At 38.9% G+C, this 22,971-nt stretch overlaps 1 protein-coding gene across 1 annotated transcript in view; it reads left to right on the forward strand.

Annotated features, from left to right (window-relative positions):
• Positions 1-22,656, forward strand: part of LOC126210310 (XK-related protein 7-like) — a 40,520-nt gene extending 17,864 nt beyond the window's left edge. The window contains exons 2-5 of the mRNA XM_049939506.1: positions 15-116; positions 6,845-7,059; positions 15,798-15,953; positions 21,663-22,656. Coding sequence (XP_049795463.1) covers positions 15-116; positions 6,845-7,059; positions 15,798-15,953; positions 21,663-22,411 — 1,222 coding nt within the window. The 3' untranslated portion in view covers positions 22,412-22,656. The remainder of the gene's footprint in view (positions 1-14; positions 117-6,844; positions 7,060-15,797; positions 15,954-21,662) is intronic.
• The last annotated feature ends 315 nt before the right edge of the window (positions 22,657-22,971 follow it).

Consider the following 22,971-nt stretch of genomic DNA (forward strand, 5'->3'; position numbering starts at 1 on the left):
TTTGATGCTCTCAGGTATGTTGCGGATGAAGATAACATGACACTTACTAAGATAGCCACGAAGAGATGGCTACTTCGAATGTTTGTGCTATTTTTCCAGATTGCACCAATTTTAAGGCAAGTTTTATATTAAATAGTAGCATTTTATTTAAAATGTAGTACTTTTCATTATGTAATTCATATGATAGCTTAGCACCAGTGCAAAACTATTGTATGGCATAGTAGGTGTATGTAACACTTGTCTACTGGATATTCTCACAAATCTTGATTCTAACATCATTTTTCAGGGTGTAGCAAAAAGATCCGAGAGTCTTCGATTTATAATGACTCAAGTACTATGCATTTGAATTGTTATGTAGTTATACATTGTTGTCATTGTGGTGCCATTTCAGTAGCCATGAATCTGTGTTTGTGTAAGCACAGTGCATGTGTAGTGGGATTAATTTTTTTAAAAGTAGTGATCCTTGCATAACAACTTGCAGCTCGGTGTTAATTCCACTGGAACTTGTGATATAGGCTGGAAGAGTTCCAGTCAGTAACACAATTAGTTATTATGACTGCAAATTTCAAGAGAAATGAGTTCAGCTTTAAAATGAAACTCAGCAGGGCTTTCCCTATTTGTAGAAGACAGAAAGCCATTATGGGTACATATTGGTGTGGAAGTATTTTCACACAGTAAAAGGAGGACAGTGCTAAATGAACAGACCGATTTCAGTAGTAATTGTTTCTTAGATGTCTTTAATGACTTGATGTGGATATCTGACTGCTCCATCAGTCCCCTTCCCCTCTCTCCTACTGTCTTTGGGCTTTTACAACTTTTAGAGAAGTTGTATTATCCGTTTGTTTGCCCATAACTTTATCATTGATGCTGACTACTAAGTACAAGTTTTCCTCTTAGATCTTATCAAGATTGCTACAGAAACCAAGAAGATGGCTAGTTCTTCACAATTATTATAAAAACAAAACCAACAACAGAGTGTAATGATGAAGAAGAAGTTATTCTACTGTCTAATTTCATTTTACAGTTGTTTCATAAATTTCTCTTCGAAGATTTAATCACCTTATACCAACATCTGGAGGGGTAAAACCTGTTCTTTCTATGTCAAGTGTGCCAATAAGGATATCGGGGTCTTAAAACTGTTTCATATTTGTTAACTGTACCAAAAAGGAAGTTTGTAACATTATAAAGAGGCAGAGTGGCTGATCAGTGACATAGCTTCAGGTGGTGAAATTCCAAGTACTACATATTGTTAGGATGAGGAAAACATTTTTTTCTGAATTTTAAATGTTTCTATCAGTAGTACTTCAAATTTCACCTAAATATGGACTAACAATATCATTTCTCAATTTTGATTTAGACAATTAAGTGATATGTAGAATTAAAAATAAATGCATAAATAAAAATAAAATAAATAAATAAGTTAGTGTGAGCTTTTCTTAACTTGGGAAAGTCACCAAACTGCAGATGCAAGTACAATCAGTCTTTTACATATGCTTTAAAAAATAAATCTCAGAAGTATTAGGTCAGGTGACAATGGAGGCCACTGGAAAAGAAGCCTTGTCGTCTCCCTTCTGGCCACCACAGCATTCTGAAAGGTTACCATTTGGCCTTAATTGCTTTGATCAACATTTTCATTTCTCATCCAGTGGATGAATCAGTAGGCATTTAGATCAGTTACAAATAATCAAATAACACTGTCAGTATTTTAAGTTTCAGTTAATGCCTATTTATTGTTTGCTCAACACTTTAATATTATCAGCTTGCCAGTAAGAAGTACATTGGCACTTCTTCTGCATTGCCATGTACAGCAGTCAGCTACACTAGCAACCTCTTGAACACCCGCCTTTAGAGTCTGGGCATGTCTCCGTGTGATTACTACATGTTTGGTCCACAGAGGAAGGAATTAGGAGGGGATCGTTTCAAAGATGACACTGCAACCAAACAGTAGACGCACTATTGGGGCAGCCAGCTACTTTCTTCTGTGAAGGAAAATTTTTTCTGTTTGATGGAAAAAGGTACTTTTACCACAAGAAACTGTGTAGAAAAGTAAGGCACTCCAGTTGTGTTGATATGTTACAGTATTCCAGTTTATATGTGAATGCCCCTTGTATATGTTTATCCTTTGTAACGTGAAAGACTTCTGTTTGGAAACTTTCAAACAGTGGTGATTGTAAATTACTTTAAAATGTGCACACAGGTGCATTGAAAAGTTTGTTCTTTCATTCTCATGTTGAATTTTGTTGTGTATCACTTCTGTGATACACATTAAACAATTAATATCTTTGTATTCATTTTGAACAATTCATTATTTCATGCTATGAGCTTGAGATGTCTATCTCATTTTAAGTTTCTTCCTCTGTTTTATTAGTGTTTTGTAATGTACTTTTGCAAGTGTCTGATGAGATTATTGAACATACCAATACCGTTTGTCTGCTATGATCTGTGACATCATCAAAATGGTGGATAGAAACCGCTCATTTAAATATAGTATGCTTTAAATATATGCCACAAGAAGATTCATAAGTACACTTGAGTCATCACATTGATTCTACCTACTGAGAGCCATACTTCCACATTTGATCCTGATGTAGACCTCAGCCAATGCTACACTTCAGTCTGTCACCCAACAGTGTTCCCAGGCTCTGAGCATTGGAAGATTAGGGAAGGAGTGGGAGCAAGTCATGCTAATTGCATTTTCAATGACGATATACACTCCTGGAAATTGACATAAGAACACCGTGAATTCATTGTCCCAGGAAGGGGAAACTTTATTGACACATTCCTGGGGTCAGATACATCACATGATCACACTGACGGAACCACAGGCACATAGACACAGGCAACAGAGCATGCACAATGTCGGCACTAGTACAGTGTATATCCACCTTTCGCAGCAATGCAGGCTGCTATTCTCCCATGGAGACGATCGTAGAGATGCTGGATGTAGTCCTGTGGAACGGCTTGCCATGCCATTTCCACCTGGCGCCTCAGCTGGACCAGCGTTCGTGCTGGACGTGCAGACCGCGTGAGACGACGCTTCATCCAGTCCCAAACATGCTCAATGGGGGACAGATCCGGAGATCTTGCTGGCCAGGGTAGTTGACTTACACCTTCTAGAGCACGTTGGGTGGCACGGGATACATGCGGACGTGCATTGTCCTGTTGGAACAGCAAGTTCCCTTACCGGTCTAGGAATGGTAGAACGATGGGTTCGATGACGGTTTGGATGTACCGTGCACTATTCAGTGTCCCCTCGACGATCACCAGTGGTGTACGGCCAGTGTAGGAGATCGCTCCCCACACCATGATGCCGGGTGTTGGCCCTGTGTGCCTCGGTCGTATGCAGTCCTGATTGTGGCGCTCACCTGCACGGCGCCAAACACGCATACGACCATCATTGGCACCAAGGCAGAAGCGACTCTCATCGCTGAAGACGACACGTCTCCATTCGTCCCTCCATTCACGCCTGTCGCGACACCACTGGAGGCGGGCTGCACGATGTTGGGTCGTGAGCGGAAAACGGCCTAACGGTGTGCGGGACCGTAGCCCAGCTTCATGGAGACGGTTGCGAATGGTCCTCGCCGATACCCCAGGAGCAACAGTGTCCCTAATTTGCTGGGAAGTGGCGGTGCGGTCCCCTACGGCACTGCGTAGGATCCTACGGTCTTGGCGTGCATCCGTGCGTCGCTGTGGTCCGGTCCCAGGTTGACGGGCACGTGCACCTTCCGCCGACCACTGGCGACAACATCGATGTACTGTGGAGACCTCACACCCCACGTGTTGAGCAATTCGGCGGTACGTCCACCCGGCCTCCCGCATGCCCACTATACGCCCTCGCTCAAAGTCCGTCAACTGCACATACGGTTCACGTCCACGCTGTCGCGGCATGCTACCAGTGTTAAAGACTGCGATGGAGCTCCGTATGCCACGGCAAACTGGCTGACACTGACGGCGGCAGTGCACAAATGCTGCACAGCTAGCGCCATTCGACGGCCAACACCGCGGTTCCTGGTGTGTCCGCTGTGCCGTGCGTGTGATCATTGCTTGTACAGTCCTCTCGCAGTGTCCGGAGCAAGTATGGTGGGTCTGACACACCGGTGTCAATGTGTTCTTTTTTCCATTTCCAGGAGTGTAGTTTAGAAATCTCATGACAAGAGCCGCAGGGTATGCTATCTACTAGTCAATAAACACAGCTTTTTAGTAGGTTCACCATGCTACACTGCTCTCTCAAAACATGCCGATGATGCTCTCAGTGGAGAACTTACGACATTACATGAGTCATATTTGATAAATGAGCAATAATGCACTAGCATTGTAAAAACAGTGGGACCATTGTAGGCATGAAAAGGTTCAGCATGAGGATCATAAAATTCGGTGTGCCATTGGGCTTGATAGTTGGACCTTTTCTTTTTGTAAGATACTGGGTGTCCCTCTCAAAAAAAGGCCCCACAAACTTTTGTTTAAGTTACAGTTAATGGGGCTTTGCATAAAAATCAGGAAATGAAATGAACTTGTAATACTGTTCATGGAGAAATTGAGGTGAATAACACAAGGTGCTGGAAGTGACTGCACTCGACTTGCAAACACAGTTGAACACGATGCTACAGACTTGAATGTTGGGGACCCATGACCGTAGCAGTCTGGTCCCTTCAATCCCACAAACCGACCGACCAACCAACCAACTTGAATGTTGCGGTCAAACCTCTGGTGTAACTGCCTGGATTTTACATATAATGCATTCTTGTAAATCTTCCAAGTTGTATGGTTTGTTACTGTAGATTTTGCCTTTTATTCCACCCAAGAGCAAAAAGTCAGGTGGTGTTAAATCAGATGACCTTTGGGGGCCAGAGTCTTTCCAAAATCAGTCTGCTGGGAAAAATGATTAAACTTGGAAAAATGATTCAACCTCAGCCACAGTCACTCGAAATGTGTGGCATGTGGCACCTTTCTGTTGGTACCGTCCAAGGGTAAGTTCTTAAGTGTCTAACTGGTTCACAAATTACCGAAACATTTCGATGTAAACTGCAGTTGTCACAGTAGACTAAAAAAAAATTTGTCCACAACACTGTGATATTGCACAGAACACACCAATCTTTTGTGAATGCAGGTGTTGTTCGACCCATGCATGTGCATTTTCATTACACCACGAACATGTATTCTGAGAGTGTACATAACCAGAGAGGTTGAACCGTGCCTCATCACTGAACAATGTGTCCTGCAATATTCATGGCCTCTGAGCCACAAATTTCTGAAACCAATGGCAGCTCTGTGACATGTGCTCCACGACATTCCACATTCCTGAGATAAACATCAAACAAATGTGCAGGAAAGACCAATAATCATTGTTCCACGTCAGCCACTTTCTTCCATTAATGGCGGTCACACCCTGCTGTGTAGATTCAAAACACCGTTCCACTGCTCTCCATCTTGCAGCATTTAAATGGTATATGCTGGTTACCAAACCATTCAACAAACATTCACTGACATGTCTTAATGAAACGAGTAATCCAATATTGTTTCACAAGAAATACGCGCTCTATGACAGAATAGCGATACATTATCACTAAACAGTGAATTCTGAACTCCAGCAACAGCGACATGCAGAAACACACTATTGCATCGAATGATGTTGCAGAGTGCAGTGTTCCCTTGTCAAAAGTCACAAATTACACAGAGCAGTTTCAACGGAATTGCTAAATGTTTGTGGGGCCTCTTTTGAGAGGGACACCTTGTATTGTGTAAATGATCTTCCAAGTACCCAAGTTATGAACCAGTCATTATCACATATGTTATTGTACATCTGGTCTTTACTGTAAAAAAAAGATCCAGGTAATTTTCATAAGGAAGTTCAAAAGTTGATGGAGAAAACACAAAATCACACTGAAAATGAAAATTTAATGGTTAACCTCTCAAAAACCCTGTGTAATTGTACTTTCAGCATGGTGGATCAAATGAACAGAATATGATGAATAGAGTCTACTGGACAGCAGAAGCCCTGTTGGCAAATCTTTGATGCATATAGAAACCTCAAGTTTATCATATATGTAATCAGGTAACATATAGTCAATATGCGTTATGGGAGTAACCTCATATCTAAATTCAGAAATATTAAGGATCACACGAACACTCTCTTAATCACAGGAGCCATTTACTAAAACTCATCACCCAGTGCGCTCAAAATGTTAGAGGACAAAAAGTTGAAGTGAAAACCAAGAAATGGATTATAGGTAAATGTCCATATGCCCCAGGACTGGGGAAGGGAAAGATTAAAGTATTGTGCTACTAACTGTTTTATGAAGTTTAGCTTTGACACTCGAGAATATGTGTATTTTAAATCCACAGTATTTTGCTATTAATTTGAGCATCACAGAATTGTAAATGTAATGTTAAAAGTTAAGCTCCTGCATGTTTTGTCAGATGTTATAAACAGATAAATAAATCACATGTTGTAACTTTCTTCAGGTACTGAACTGATAAGTCTGCCTGCCTGTCAGGACAGGATGCGAGTTTGATTTGCAAAGATTTTTTGTCCTTCAGATTGAGGGGATGTGAGGAAGGGTGAAGCACATGCCCCCATCTTCAGGCCCTTGAAGCACATGCCCCCATCTTCAGGCCCTTGCTGTGTATGTTGTTGCTTTCACCACAATTTAAATAAATATTGTCATTGTTCCGTTCTCTCTCTGTCTGTGTACCTTTGATAGCATTATTTTGGATCAAAGCCTACTCCTGGTGTTGCCAGGTTGAACACACCCATCTTTGTCATTATCTTATGAAATTTAAGTATTATCTTTACTGTGTCCACCGTAGAAATTTATATGTCGACTGGTGTTTTTAACGTTTCCAGACATTGCGATGTTCTGATGTACGCTTTGCAATCGTGGAAAGCAGAGAAAGATAAAGACTTCATAAACCAGCGCAAGTATTACGAACTGATGGTGAAGGAGGACTCGGATGCGGCACTTCTGCGTCTCTTCGAATGCTTCTTGGAAGCAGCACCTCAACAGGTTCTACAGGCAACTATTATTCTAACAAGAACAAAAGCAGTTTCAACTTTTACGTGTAAGATTTTATGGAACAGTTGCTTATTTAAATATTTTAATCATTATTACTTCGCTGACTTTCTCGTTATACTGACACAAGTTGCAACCCTCTGCCACTAGATGGCTCCTAATTGTAACATGTAACATGGCAATGTGTAACATAACTGTGTCAGTGTATGAGAAATAACATGCTGTAATCAAGTTTCTAACTGCAGAAAATGTGACTCCAATTGAAATCCATAGAAGAAGGAAAGTTCTCTACACTGATGATTATAGTGCCATCAGGAATGTGCAATGTTGGGTTGTTCATGCTCGTAATGGAGGAATTGGTCATGCTAACCTCAGTGTGTGTGGCACACCTCAGAGTGGACAACTGTGTTTCCGAAACTTAAAGAACACCTTCAGTGACTTCAGTTTGATAGTGAAGAAGCAAAGCAAGCAGACCTGAGGTTGCAGTTCAGTCAATAAAGTCAGATGTTCTACAGTGACTGTATCAACAAACTAGTGTCTCATTTGGAGAAATGTGTTTGTCACCAGGGTGACTGTTGAGAAATAAATATGTAGACATGAAGAATAAAAGTTGAGTGTGTTAACAAAGTTTGTTTTATTTAAAAAGCTTTAAGAGTTTTCATGTAAAAAAAATTTAGAGGCATTAGTCTCCAGCATGCCCTCATATATAGCCTGAGAAGTTCCAAAGCAACCAACAAGAATTACAACCCTCTGCATCCCATAACATAGTGCCCATAACGTTACCAACATACTGCAAGCTCTTCACTTTCTTTTGTGATAGCAAATCCAAAAGGTGCCATTATATAATCTGGTGTTTTCACTCGGGTTCGTAATGATGGAAATGGCTTTCATTAAATGTCACAGTACTTGCCAAAAGTAGTCTCCTTCCAAACCGAGCTTCAAATTCTCTCCTATACTGCTTATCTTCTATTAAAAGTTTTGTTGTGATTTCATTGATAGTGACACTTAAGTAATCCCTAAAGGACTATTCAACTGTTTCCTTGCTGTGCACTATGGAGCAGTTTGATGTCAACCATTGTGAGGCTCATTTAGGATGCAACAGTTCCCATCTAGGTGTCTTCTATCACTGCTAACACAAATGTGCAAATATCCATTTGCATACTTAAAGAATTCGAAGGTGGCATTCTGTCATCATGAAATGCCAGTGTCTGCCATTGTGTAAATAAAGCTAATGATAGATAATAGGAATTTTCATCACAGTGTTATCTGGCTTACGCTGATGTGTGGATCTTGAACAGAAATCAGAATTCTAATTAATATAGATAATGTAGTTCAAATGTAAAATTCTATATTACCGTATATTTTTTCTTTGTAGTAATTCGGTGTTTAAAATGTAACAATACTATGTGTACAATTGGACCTTCTAGTAAACATTAAACATGTCAGCATTCTAAGAGATTTCAAACTCTGCTTTTTTATTCTATTTTAGTTAATCTTGTTTCTTTCAATGATATATCTGACAAAACATGGGAGCCAGCATAAGCAATTTCTCTGCTCTCACTTGGTGCTAATGCAACAGTGATTAAATGGATAATTATTTTTTACTATAGCAAAAGGACTTCTGCTCTTGGGTACAATCTGATGTTACAACGTGTCACCACATAGTGTAAAGTTTGTGTATTTTGATAATGCAGTCATTTTGATTACATTGTAAGAATTACTTTCATGACAAACCATTGCTCACAACTTTCAGTAAGACTATTGTAATTCCCAAGATTTGACACAACATCTTATTATGTTAGTGACCTCAAAGCATGAAATATCTTTTCGTGTGGATTCAGAAATGATTTGGTGTGTGTGTGTGTGTGTGTGTGTGTGTGTGTGTGTGTGTGTGTGTGTGTGTGTGTGTGTGTGGGCGCGCGCGCACCCCCCTCCCCCCCTTCCTTGCTATACACTTAGTGTTACAGTGAATGAATGAACAGGACATACATTACAGCTGTGGTTAAATATCTGCTGATGGACATAAGCAATGATTTTTACTGTTGTCTTACCGTGTGTTGTGGCTGAAAGAGACACAGTAGTGTAGCATTTATGAATATTTTACTGGGAACATTATATAACTACTGTTCTTTTGCTTTTTTTAAATAAACATTGCATTTCACTTTTTAAGTTGAATAATGCACAGTGAAGTTCTGGAAGTTTTTAGAAGTTTCCTGTATACCCCCAATGATTTAATCCTTATGCACTACGTCACGAGAGATGAAAGTATCTGAAATGCATACCATTTTTTCCTGTATGGCTCGAAGATTTTATGTGCAAAATTCTGTTGTCATTGGGAAATTTAATTGAATCTCTCACGTTTGTGAACCTCTTAAACGTGAATGTTCCTCGAATGCAGACAATGGTGAACATCATTTAAAACCAAATCAGAACTTTGACAGGTTTGGTAGTACCTCTCCATGCAGCTGCTCCATACTCCTGTAATTTTAATGAATATGTGTGTGTTTTTATTTCAGCATAGCTATCGCAGAAAAGTTATAACGACAATAAACATTTATACGTGCTGTTCACTACGTAAATTACTACTTTTGTCCCTTCTCTCTTTTTGCCCTTCTCTCTGTGCACACACATATATATATATATATATATATATATATATATATATATATATATATATATATATATATCTGAAAGAAAGATGATGAGACTTACCAAACAAAAGAGCTGGCAGGTCGATAGACACACAAACAAACACAAATATACACACAAAATTCAAGCTTTCGCAACAAACTGTTGATATTTTTTCCACGTGGAATGTTTCCCTCTGTTTTATATATATATATATATATATATATATATATATATATTGATGAATTGCAGGTGTGGAGGCAGTGAACAGGTGAACAGTTCTTTCAGTATCTATGCACACAGCTATGTTCCACAAGCCACTGCACAATATTGGCGAGGAGGCTATTTTTAGCAGTGTTATCAAAACACTGGCCTATTGAAGCAGCAATAAAAAAGAAACTGTTCAGTTTCTGTCATTGAATGAATTTGTTCATCAAAGAATGGTTTAAGAAATTAGTAATGCAGGAGTGTTGTACAGACATACCCTCATTTGATTGCCACACAGACTCCCTTATGGAGGATATAGTAATTAACAAGCATCCCTGCCGTAGAGGAGCAATTTGAAGAGTGGAAAACAAATAATCACCAGATCCGGATGGAATGTGTCTGACTTTACCGAGAGTACCCTACAGTGTTGCCTCTTCACGTAGTTTATATTTATTCGGAAGTACCACCCAGTAGAAAGTCCTGTGACGGGAGAGAAGTGCAGGTGACCCCTGTATATAAGAAGGGTAAAATAATGGACCTGCAAAATTAAAATATCAACATCCTTAACATTTGTTTGCTGCAGAATTCTTGAACATATTTTAAGTTCAAATATAAACAATTTCTTTGAGATGGAGTAGCTTCTGTCCACAAATGGATTTAGAAAACAAGTGGAACTTACCTCGCCCTTTTCTTACATCGTGTCCTGCAAACCACAATTGAAGGGCAACAGGCAAATTCGCTATTGCTACATTTCTAAAAAGCATCTGCCATGGTGCCCCACTGCAGACTCTTAATGGAGGTCCGAGTCTATGAACGGTTTCCAGATAGGTGAGTGGTTCAAAGACTTCTTGTAACAGAACCCGACACTTTGTCCTGGACAACAGGTGTTCATCAGAGGCAATTGTGTAGTCAGGAATGCCCCAGTGAAGTCTGGTAGAACTGCTAGTGTTATCTTTATACATGAATGATCTGATGAACAAGGTTGCCACCAACTGTTTGCTGAAAACAGTGTAAGTGTATGGGAAAGTGTCATTGTTGACTGTAGAAGGGTGTAGGATTACTTAGACAGAATTTCTATTTGATGTGATGAATGGCAGTTTGCCCTAAATACAGAAAAATTTAAGTTAAATCGGACAAGTAGGAAAAATGACCGTGTAAATTTCGGAGTATAGTATTAGTGGTGTGCTGATTCACAAAGTCACATTGATGACATACCTAAGTGTAATATTACAGAGTGGTATGAAATGGAAATAGCGTATAAGAACAAATATAGGGAAAGCGTAGCTGATCTATAAAGCGGATGACATACAGAACTCCAGTGCAATCCATTCTTGAATACTGCTAGAGTGCTTGGGACTCTCATCAGGTTGGATTAGAGGAGGACAATGAAGCAGTTAAGAGACATATTGCTAAATTTGTTACTCCTACATTCAGTCAACATAAGTGTGTCACAGAGAGGCTTTGTGTATTCAAATTGGAATCACTGTGGGGAAGATGATCTTTTCACAAAACAATATTGAGAAAATTTTGAGAATTGACATTTTTAGCTGATTGTAGAACAGTTCCACCTATGCCATCATAAATTACACATAAAGATCACAAAGACAAGATTAGAGAAATTGAGGGTCGTACAAAGGCAGTTGTTTTTGTTCACTCTGTTGGTGAGTGGAACAGGAAACTTACTGACTTCTAGTAGTACAGGGTACCCTCTGTCAATGCAGATATGTAAGTAAGTGAAAATGTTGATGTAGATGTACAGGTAAACCTCATTATACAGAATAGTTATGCTCTGTGGAATTGGCACATATGCCGAATTAGCGAATTACGTAAAATAAGTGATTAGGTTCATGTTTATTCACACATTAAGTTTAAAATAGCAGTGTTTCTCAGTATTTTTATGAAAAATAATCATTACCGTCTTCCTGAAATTCATTTTAATGCAAGATTTATATGCTTATTAACACTGAAACACACAATAATACTCTGAAACTATTTTAATTAAGCCTACATCCTAAATAGCCTCTGGATCATCTACATCAGAAAAATTTGATGATGGTACAGTCCATTCAGTTTCCGTGATGAATTTCCTCACATGTAGATTCTTTGTAGGTGAAGTGTTATTCCTAGGTGTTTGTCATTCATTTGAACTGCCACAGTGTTTTCCATATAAACGTTTGTGAGCTGTGGAGTCTTCTTTGCCATTTGATTACAGAACTCTTTGTAACATTTAAGAGAATGTTCAACTTCTCTCTCTAGTACTGCACTATTTACTCCTTCAGCATCCTGTTCCTCACAAATCATCATTTCAGTGTTTATCAGTTTGAAAGACTTGGCCATTTTTTTTTTTGTCAACTTTCTAACAGGCTGGAGTTTGTTGACTTCTGTTTCTTCTTTGTTACTATTCTCACTGAAAAGTCTCAAATCTTCATTGCTCTGATCCTCACAGTGACATTGTAGGAGAGCACGCACATTCTTTTTGTTGACATCACTGAATCCAATCTATCATGCCACGTATGCACTTTATCTCGTTGCAATGGTGATATCCGTAATTGCTCCATCTTGTAGCACTGATGCAACTTTGGGGCACTGTGTCCTCCATACACCACTCGTACATTTTGGAGTGATGTCAGTCCACACATCTATAACAACATTAGTCATCACCTCAATATTAAACTATCGCCAGAAAATCTTGATGGTAAGTTTGTCACCCAAATCACATATTCTATGGGATTGAATAAAATTTTATGCAGATAGTATGTCTTGAATGTAGAAATAACTCCCTGGTCCATGGGTTGCAGGATTGATGTCTTTGGTAGTGGAAACAGATCTTCAGTATTTTTATTTGAATAAACCCCCACCCCCCATAGTAGGCTTTCAGTTTTCTATTTAGTTAGTTAGTCAGTTAAAAAATAGTCACTGAAAATAGCAGAAGTCATCCAACATTTTTTATTCATTCTCCATTGAATTCCCAGATTGCTCCTGTGACAACCCTTCAGTGCCTAGGATTTTGAGAGTAGTAGATCATAAAGTGTTTAATTTGCAATCCCGTGCAACATTTCCTCTGAAGAGAAGGATGCATCGGTCCTCGAAACTTTAAATCGTGTGCTGCTTTTTCTTCAACAGAAGTGAATACACAGTTAGGCACTCATTTCGAAAATGAGCCTGTTTCGTAGTATAGTCTTTTTCTGCCACAACTTCTTTAAACATTTTTTTAATTCCTCAGCTCCAACATAATCTGCTACAGCTGCCTCTCCTGTCATTTAATGTTGTGAAATCCAAAACGATGTTTGGAGTGGTCAAAACAATTTGGACTAGCCGTCGAAGGTGGTGAAACAGTCTCTTCTTTAGATAAATCTACATACGTCTTGTCTTTAGCCTGAATAGCTGCTCCAGAGAGAGGCATGTGCTGTTTGTTATGCTGCTCAATCCAGTGGCTTAGCATTTCCTCCAAGCTGAACGTTTACATCACATCCATCTTTTGTACAGCAGTCCGAAATTTCTGTCCTTGTTTCTAATGAATACGACCTTCGTACACACTTCTTTTCCTCGGCAGTCACACTTTCTTTCCTTTTCCCCTACGGAACCTGTCAAGTGCAACTTCACAACTCTACTAACCTGAACCGATGATTCTCATCTCGACAAACGTGACAGAAGATGCCTGTTGAGATGCGTAACACATTACTGCTTCCAGGTAGTGTTAACAAATAGCAGTGATGGAGGTAAAAATAAAATTGCGCATATGTGAAAACACAGATAATGAATCTGCATATAACAGGACCTACTGTAGGTGTTCGTGTTCCAAATGCTTGTTTCAATCACAAGGCATGTTTTCACAACAGAGTAACTTCTTGTACCAATGTGAAATACAGAATGGGGAGAGAAAGGGAAGGGATGGGTGGGAATTTGTGACTTTCAGTCACGCAGGGCATTATGATAATGCAATTGTGAAAATTGCAAATTTCTGCCAGACCAGGACTCGAATCTGGATTTACCGCTTCTCACGAGCGCTTTCGTTCGGTAAGTCACATCATCTTTGTTTTTAGATATATTTTTCCCACGTGGAATGTTTCCCTCTATTATATACAATAAATTAATTCGGCGGGCAAAAGCTGAATATTCCCTTTATTACTGCATGTTCTCAAGCTGCCACAATTGTCATCCCACCTTCAACTATGGGCAAGTTTACTGTCCAGTTTTCATTTGCATGTTGAAGGAGGGAAAAATGACTGTATACGTGCTATCCCTCTCATCTTATCCTCACAGCTTTTGTGTGAGATGTGTGATGAAGGTAGAATAATTGCTATACAGCCAGCATCAAATGTCAGTTCTCTAAATTTGTCAGTGTTCGGTCAGAACAATATCACCTTTCCTCCATTTTATATTCCCTGACAGTACATGCTACATTTTCATGTGGTCTAGACAGCATAAATTCCAACAGTCAACAAAACATCACAGACCAATGCTTTAGTGTAACTGTCGAATTTTCCATGATATTCAGAACATTTTACTATACTTCCAGAGCATACCTAGCATTACTTTCATTTCTGTTGAACATTCATTGTCAAGAATAACATACTTGGTTCTACCAGAAAAATTTCTTTGAGTCAATATCACATTTGTGGAGATACTCCACTGTGTGTAGAGAATTGCTAATAAAGTAATGGTGTCACTGGAGAATGTCTTTGCTCTAAGAAAAGTTTTATTTCTTTTTCTTCTTGGAAGTTACCTGGAGGGAAATAATAGATCATGTTAGTAGGGGAAGTAAGGTGCCATTTCAAGAATGCTCAGAGAGAATCTGATAGATTACTTTAAAAGAGGTATTTCCATTATGAAGCTCATACAAAGCTCCTGCAACTATAATTGTAGTGCCTTTGGAATGTAAAGGGTTGGGATTACACCTAGGATGTGCCAAAACTTGGCATCATTTTTGATGTAGGTTTTCATTTCTGTGGATTTGTCGTAGTGGTTTATATATTCATTGTAGTTCAGTACTGTCAAACACACTTTTCATCACTGTTCACATTAACACCTGGTGTTTAGAGATTCAAGCCTCTAATTGTTATATTGTCATTATTAAAATCATCTCACATTGCTGCATTTTGTGACCATAGGTGTAAGGTGGCCTGAATGCCACTAAGCTATAATACCTGGTGCCAATCTTTTCCTCCCCACTACCATGCTCCAAAATTTGTTTCCTAGCAGTGAAGCTGTGTGGTTCTTGCAGTGAGCACCACTTCACACCATAGCCGGATACAAGAATTACGGCAATCTGAGCAGCAGCAGCTCCATGTCTGGCTGCATCAGCCAGTGAGATTAATAACTACTACCACCACTATTACTACTACTACTACTACTACTACTACTACTACTACTACTACATGCCAGGAGACTCGCTGGCTGGCCAGAGAGACCAACTTTTATATGTCCGAGAGGGGGGCGAACCATTGCATCCGGGAAGTTTCTGTGCACACATTTTTTCTCTGTCACTCATACATAGTGACCACTGGTGCTTCACTTTGTTGCTGCTGGGTATCTGCGACTTTTTCTTAACTGCCAGACTTAACAAAAGTAAATTTTCCATGTTACTAACATTTTCTCTGTATTTGATTATCGTGTAAGCTATGTGGGTGCTATGCTGCACAACTGGAGAAAGCCCCACCTCAGAAAAGAAAAAGATTTATATATTCCTTGTGCACATACTTCTCAAGTTCATGCACATTCCTTTTGAGAAATGATTAATGTCTGTTTCTTCTCTTACTACACCATTTTCTGTCAGTCTGCTTACATGTACATCATCATACTTGAGTTAATTTTGGTTCACTATGTATCTTTACAATCATGTGGAAACAGTAGTATGTTTCTGTGAATCGAACATGCACTTTATTTATTTATTTATTTATTTCATTGTGAGATATCTGCTCAGTAACACTGAATGCACGTTTCTCTTTCTAGATTACAGTCAGTTAGCATCTTTTGGAAGTTCAATATTAAGCATGGGCTGGTCTATGGCCTCCTATCAAAGAGTAATACGGTTTGCACAACAAGATAAAGAGAACATAACGTGGAAAGGAACAGTAATGCAGTTCCTCTGGCACTTTATGGTTACAGGTAAGGTTTGTTTTCTTTATTAATTGTTATTAACCATGTAAGAAAAGGTAGACTGCGCCTTACTGTAAAGGTAACACTCAAAGTTGCAAACAGACACAATTAAGACACTTACACACAATCTTTTGGCCTCATCCTTCATCAGAAAGAGAGAAACACACTTCATTTATCCAAGCAAGCGCAACTCACACACAAATCACTGCCAACTCTGGCAGTATTATTATTATTATTATTATTATTATTATTATTATTATTATTATTATTATAGTCAATAGGATTAATTAAAAATTGTTAAGTGTGAAACTACTCGGTAATACAAATAAATGAGCATATTTTGAAATCTTCGTTGTAGCCATCTTCATGTAATACAGTTCAACTTGCTTTCTGTAAATAACGGATTAGTGTGGAATATAATTTACTCTTTGGGAGGCCTAAAAATAAATTATGGACTTAAAAGCATACAACGTACAGTAATATAGCTGTAATCGTCATCCTCAACAGGCATAAATGTTGTGGTATACTTGGTGCTAACACTAAATATGACAGTAACTTTTTAACTATAGAGCATCAGTGTGACCTTGTAGTAAAAGGAAGGAGGTAGATAATGTGGAGACAAGCATAAGATACTCTAAAAGTTATTTGGGACTGAACACACAGTGTTTACAAGTCTTGTCTTCATTTGAGACTGCTGTTATCTTAGGGCTCTGCTCTTCACTGAATTTTAGAAATTTAAATGCTTACCCCTTGTCCATCTGCTTTACATATATACATGCATTATCAATGGGAACAAAATGAAAGCTATGCTCAGAGGATGACTACAATGAGTCATAATCCTAGCGAACAATGGATGATGTGTTTATTCCCCCCCTCCACCGCCCTACATCCTGGCTCCACCCAAATTGGTCTTCTGACTGGTTTTATCCAGCCCACCATGATGTCCTCTTCCCATTTGCCCTCTACAGGGTGTTACAAAAAGGTAAGGCCAAACTTTCAGGAAACATTCCTTACACACAAATAAAGAAAAGATGTTGTGTGGACATATGTCCGGAAACGCTTAATTTCCATGTTAGAGCTCATTTTAGTATCATCAGTATGTACTGTACTTCCTAGATTCACCGCCGTGATTTCATATGGGATACTCTACCTGTGCTGCTAGAACATGTGCCTTTACAAGTACGACACAACATGTGGTCCATGCACGATGGAGCTCCTGCACATTTCAGTCGAAGTGTTCGTACGCTTCTCAACAACAGATTCGGTGACCAATGGATTGGTAGAGGCGGACCAATTCCATGGCCTCCACGTTCTCCTGACCTCAACCCTCTTGACTTTCATTTATGGGGGCATTTGAAAGCTCTTGTCTATGCAACCCCGGTACCAAATGTAGAGACTCTTCGTGCTCGTATTGTGGACGGCTGTGATACAATACGCCATTCTCCAGGGCTGCATCAGCGCATCAGGGATTCCATGCGACGGAGGGTGGATGCATGTATCCTCCCCGGAGGACATTTTGAACATTTCCTGTAACAAAGTGTTTGAAGTCACGCTGGTACGTTCTTTTGCTGTGTTTTTCCATTCCATGATTAATGTGATTTGAAGAGAAGTAATAAAATGAGCTCTAACATGGAAAGTAAGCATTTCCGGGCACATGTCCACATAACATATTTTCTTTCTTTGTGTGTGTGAGGAATGTTTCCTGAAAGTTTGGCCGTACCTTTTTGTAACACCTTGTATAATTTCCTCTAGTACCACATAAATTACTATCAACTGATGTGTCCTCACTACATCTGCAAAAGATCTCCGCATCTTTTTATGTCATCAATGCACTTGATTAACAGCATCATTTTATACATTGCATCATAAATGGTTTGGATATTATCTTTTCCAGACTTCCCCCAGTCAACAATTCAGTCGCATACAATGCTGTATTCTGAAAATATATTCACAATTTCTCAATCACATTAAGACCTGCGTTAGACACCAGTTGGCTTCTTTTTGGTGTAGAATGACTCCCCCCACCCCTTACCCTGGTCCAATGGGATTCTAATCTCCTCTTTGCTTCATCTGTTATTCATTATTTTGCTTCCAAGGCACCAGAATTTCTTCACTTTGTCAGCTAAAGGATCCACAATTTTTATGTTTATGGTTAACTTCATTCTGGTACTTCTCACAACTTACATCTTTCTTTGGTTTACTCTGAGTTCAAATTGTGTCCTCAGGAAATCGCTAATTCCATTCTGTACTACTTCCTTGTTTCTAAAGTTTCCTAATATATTTTTGGAAGGAAAAATGTCAAGTTTCCATGAAAGAGAATGAAGAGAGCACTTCCCAAAAAGATCTAGTGATAATTTTTTATATTGTGATGCAAAAAGAGACAGCCAGAGTTGCAACTAAAATGGATGTTTATGTAGCCAGTGACCGGTAGATACATACAGCAGCATATGTGATTACTGTCTGCAAAATACGTTGTGAATAGAGTTAGTAGCAAAGAATTAATAAATTTAAATGTCATTCACTGTGTGTGGCAGTTTCCCACACATCTCAGTGTTTATGATATCATATCTACTGAACTATGTGTGATACCCTGACATAATTGTGTAGGTGCATTTAGCAGCATATTTGAATACTGTCTGCAAAATTTATTGTGAATAGAGTTAGTAGGACACATGTAATTAATTTAAACATCATGTACAATGTGGAAATTTTTCACATGTCTCAGTGTTTGATGTCATATCTCTTGAAGTATGAGTCATACAGTGACACATTTGTGTAGTCACATTCAGTGACATATGTGGATACTGTCTGTGAAAAATGTTACAAATAGATTTAGTAGCAAAGAAGTAATAACTTCAAGTGCCATGTATGATGCAGCAGTTTTTCACACACCTTGTTGTTCAAGATGTTATATCTTCTGAATTGTGATAGACAGGTGGTTCTTATCCCCACAGTGATTGTTGCCTGGCAGTAAGGGATATGTGTACCAAGTTGGTTGAAATCAGTACAGTGGTTTAGGAGGACATGTGGAACATACACACACACACATATGAGGTGGTTTGATAAATCTGGTAAAAAGCAAAAAAAGATGTTTATTTGACATAGTCCCCTTTGAAAGTTATGCACATGGTCCAGCAACTCTCCAGCTTTTTCATCCAATTGGAAAATAGGTTGTGTCCAACTCCACAAAATACTCATTGACTGCAACTATCACTTCCTTATTTGATGAAAATGTTTTCCCAGCAAGTCAAATTTCCAAGTTAGGGAACAGAAAGAAGTTACTTGGGGCTAAGCCTGGTGAATTGGTGAATAGGGCAGATGATGAACCAATTCAAAGCCCAATTCATGCGCTTTCACAATTGTTATCACTTTGTGTCTGATGGTGCATTACCCTGGTGATGAGACACTGTTTTGCATCCCAGCCTTTGTCTCTTTTTCAGCCAACACAATTGACCCAGCAATGAAGCACAACATGGTCCTGTCATGGTTCTGCCTTTTCCAAGTAATATATGAGGATTATTCCTTGAAGTCCCAAAAAACATTGACCATCACCTTACCAACTGACAAAGTGGTCTTTGCCTTCCTCGCCGTACTTTCACCAGCCTTTGTCCATTGTTTTGACTGCTTTTTGGACTCTGGTCTGTAATGTTGGGTCCAGGCTTCAGCAACAGTCACAAAACTGGCACAAAAAGACTTGCGGATTGTGATTAAACATTGCCAGACATTCTGTTTAAATGTTGCACCAGATGAGCTTTTGGTCAATTGTGAGCAATCGTGGCACCTGTCTCGCACACAACTCCTTCGTAGCCAATTATCTGTGCAGGATATTATGCACTTTCTCCGTTGAGATGGCCACAATCTCAGCAATCTCATGAATTTTTATTCGGTGGTCTTGCATTTTTATTTATTTACATTTTATGGCCTTCATTGGACCACTCTATCCAACTTCATACAAAGAATTTTTCAGTTTCATGTCAGCTCAGTACTTCTTCATTCTCTTGGATCTCATCCTTCTTTCTTCATCAGAAATCACCCTTCCTATTGTCTGCTTGTTGATTCTCATTTGCAGTCTGGTGTGTTTGTCTGTGAGTTTCCTGATTTTGTCAGTTTTGTTTCTTATGTCTTCCAAGGTAATCTGTAGCTCATCCACATATTCCTTGATTTCTGAAATCCACTTAATGTTGCACTTACTATTCCACAATTTTTCTATTATGCTCCTGATGATCCTGTTCTCTGTTGTTCCGATTAGATGCCAAAAAAATGAAATGTGTTTCTTCCTGATTGTACTCATTACTGGTTCTATTTCCTTGTAGGATGCTTCATTTGTAGCTACTCTCTAGTGTCCGTTACCATATGATTGATTTTTTTTTTTTTCAGTGGTTTCCTTTATGGTGACCTTAATTGAATGGCCAGTGTGTGATTCGTCTCTGATGCTTATCCGACCACATTTAAATTCATTAATGGTCTTCAATGATGATACAGAGTCTGTGTGAACTTCATGCAATTCTGTTTTGATTTGTGTGGCAGTCCAGCCCTTAAATCAATATTTTTAATAACAGCACAAAACTCGGTTTTCTCCATTTACAATTGCAATTGACACACTGACCAATTCAGATGCTGTCAACCATGAACTTTACTCTGTGCATTGTTGAAATTCTTAGACAATCCTTGAAGTAATAAAGGATATCAACTATGAAGGCACAACAACAAAATTTCCATTCTTTCATGGAAATTTACCAGAATTATCAAACGACCCTCGCACATACATCCATTTCTGTTGTATGTATGGGGTTAAACAAAATGCAGTGCATATTTTTTCTGGCTTGGAGCTCTTGTAAAAACGAAATCTTATTGTCCCAAGGTAGTTATTTAGTGAAGTTGAATATTTAAAATTTTTAGGACTGAGGGTAGATGAGAGGCTTTTTTGGAAGAATCATGTTTAAAATGTTCAGAAACAGAATACTGCTTTCTTCACTACAAGAATAATCTCCACTGTCTCTGACACTGATACTCTAAGGCTTGTTCATGTTGATTACTTTCACTCTCTTGCCTCATATGGGGCTATATTTTGGGGCATTCTGTGCACTCACCAAGAATACTCTTGGCTCAAAAAAGGATGGAAAGACTGATTTGTCATATCACTTCAAAAGCTGCTGTTCGGATTTCTAGGAATTACAACTGTGCCATCCCTGTACTTATATTCCATCATGTATCACGTTGACAGTACTGACTCATTCAGAAGTATACATTCAGGGAATACTAGGTGGAAAAAATATATGGTTGAATAACACTTCCTTAAGCATTGTACAGGAAGGTGAGTACAATTCAACAGGTTTCATTTTCAGTAGACTTCAAATAGAGCTGAAAGCGTTTTGTGATAAACCCTGAATATTCAAATCCAAGCTGAAAGGTTTCTTTGTTGCTGTTGTGAACACAAGTTCCTTGCAGTAATTGAGAGCTTTTATCTTCAATTTGTTACTTATTTGCATACATTATCACAGTTTTTCTACTTTTTTAATTGAGTCTTTTGTTTTTTATAAGTTTTCTGATCAGTTTTCTCTACACTGACACATACCAAGTCAAGCTCACATTTTCCCACAGAACTTGATAGTTAAATAGACGGAGAGTAATGTGTATAATTTTTTTTCATGTTTCTTATTTTACTGTATTAGGTGCACTTTCAGTTGGTGGCACAGCATGTTTATCAATTTGTTTCAGTTTCGAGAATTCTGTCAATTTCTGTGGCTTCAGCGATGTTTCCCGCAGAGACCGCTGTGGCGTGTGGTGTGCACTGGTTAATCATGACGGGCTGGCTGTCCCTGTGGGAACGCACGAACTTCTGCTCGTCACGGAAATTTTCTGTGGCAAAGCAGCAAGCTGCAGAGATACTCTTCTGCTCCGTCCTCGGACTCGTCTACATTTTTACGTACGTGACACCGAAGGACGGGCGGAACAGGACTCGGTATACCATCTACTACATGGTCTGCTTTGCAGAGAACGTTCTGGCAGTGACAGCATGGGCCACAGCTGACACGGTGATGCAGGAGAAGTGGTACTTCTACCCACTTTTGATTGGGTGCATTGTGCCTTTTGTTATAGGTATAGGTTTTATGCTTCTCTATTACTTGTGTTTTCACCCTAGACTACAAAGGGTAAAGTGTTGTGGTAAGTCCCACGACAGGTCCAAAAGGGGAGATGTGGAGCTGCACGGTAGCAACAGTGGCAGTGTGGAACGGAATTCATTGTCGCACGAACCTAGCAATGAGTCTGCCAACGAAGCTAGTGACCCAGTCAGTGAACAGGCAGGCAACAGTTGTGCCGAAGTGATCAGAATTGAGATAAAATCTCACAAGCAATCACAGCGACAGCACGATGAAGGAATTCTGGAAAACGGTGAACAGGATGTACTTTCTGTATCCGATATGGAAGTACACCAGTGTAACAATGACCCACAGAGTACAGCATAGGTACGCATTTACTGAAGTTGTTATTGAGTACAAAGTTTATAACTGGAGTGATAGTTTTTGATTTGTGGAACAGATCAAATATTTATAATATTTATACTCTTTATTTTTGTTAACAAAACATTTTTTCCTTCTGCTCAAATAATTCCTAAGGATTTTTAAATTTTGTAATATACATCTCAAACTGTAGGTGCCAAGCACTGAGCTGTTGCAGCTATTTTGGAAATGTTACATTTTTGTTTTATAAAATACAAAAGAAAAAATTTGTTTAGTTGTTGTTTGCTATTACAGTCATACATGTCCTGTCCTACCTATCAATCTAAAAATACATCCTCTAAGGTTTGCATTTGAGTGCTTTTCTGTAAGCTGGCACCAGCAAAAACTTCAGACTAAGTTAATTTAAACAAATGTGTTAAAATTCAGGCTGTGAAAGGGGGAATGTCATTACAATTTAGCAACAGCAGAGCTAGGGGAATAAGACAACAAATATGTATGTCTTGAAAATTGCAGTTCTTCATAAATCTGTTAGTAGTAAATAGAACTAATGTATAAAATTTTGTACA

Source organism: Schistocerca nitens, chromosome 10 (genome assembly GCF_023898315.1).
Source record: "Schistocerca nitens isolate TAMUIC-IGC-003100 chromosome 10, iqSchNite1.1, whole genome shotgun sequence".
Classification (NCBI taxonomy): Eukaryota; Metazoa; Arthropoda; class Insecta; order Orthoptera; family Acrididae; genus Schistocerca; species Schistocerca nitens.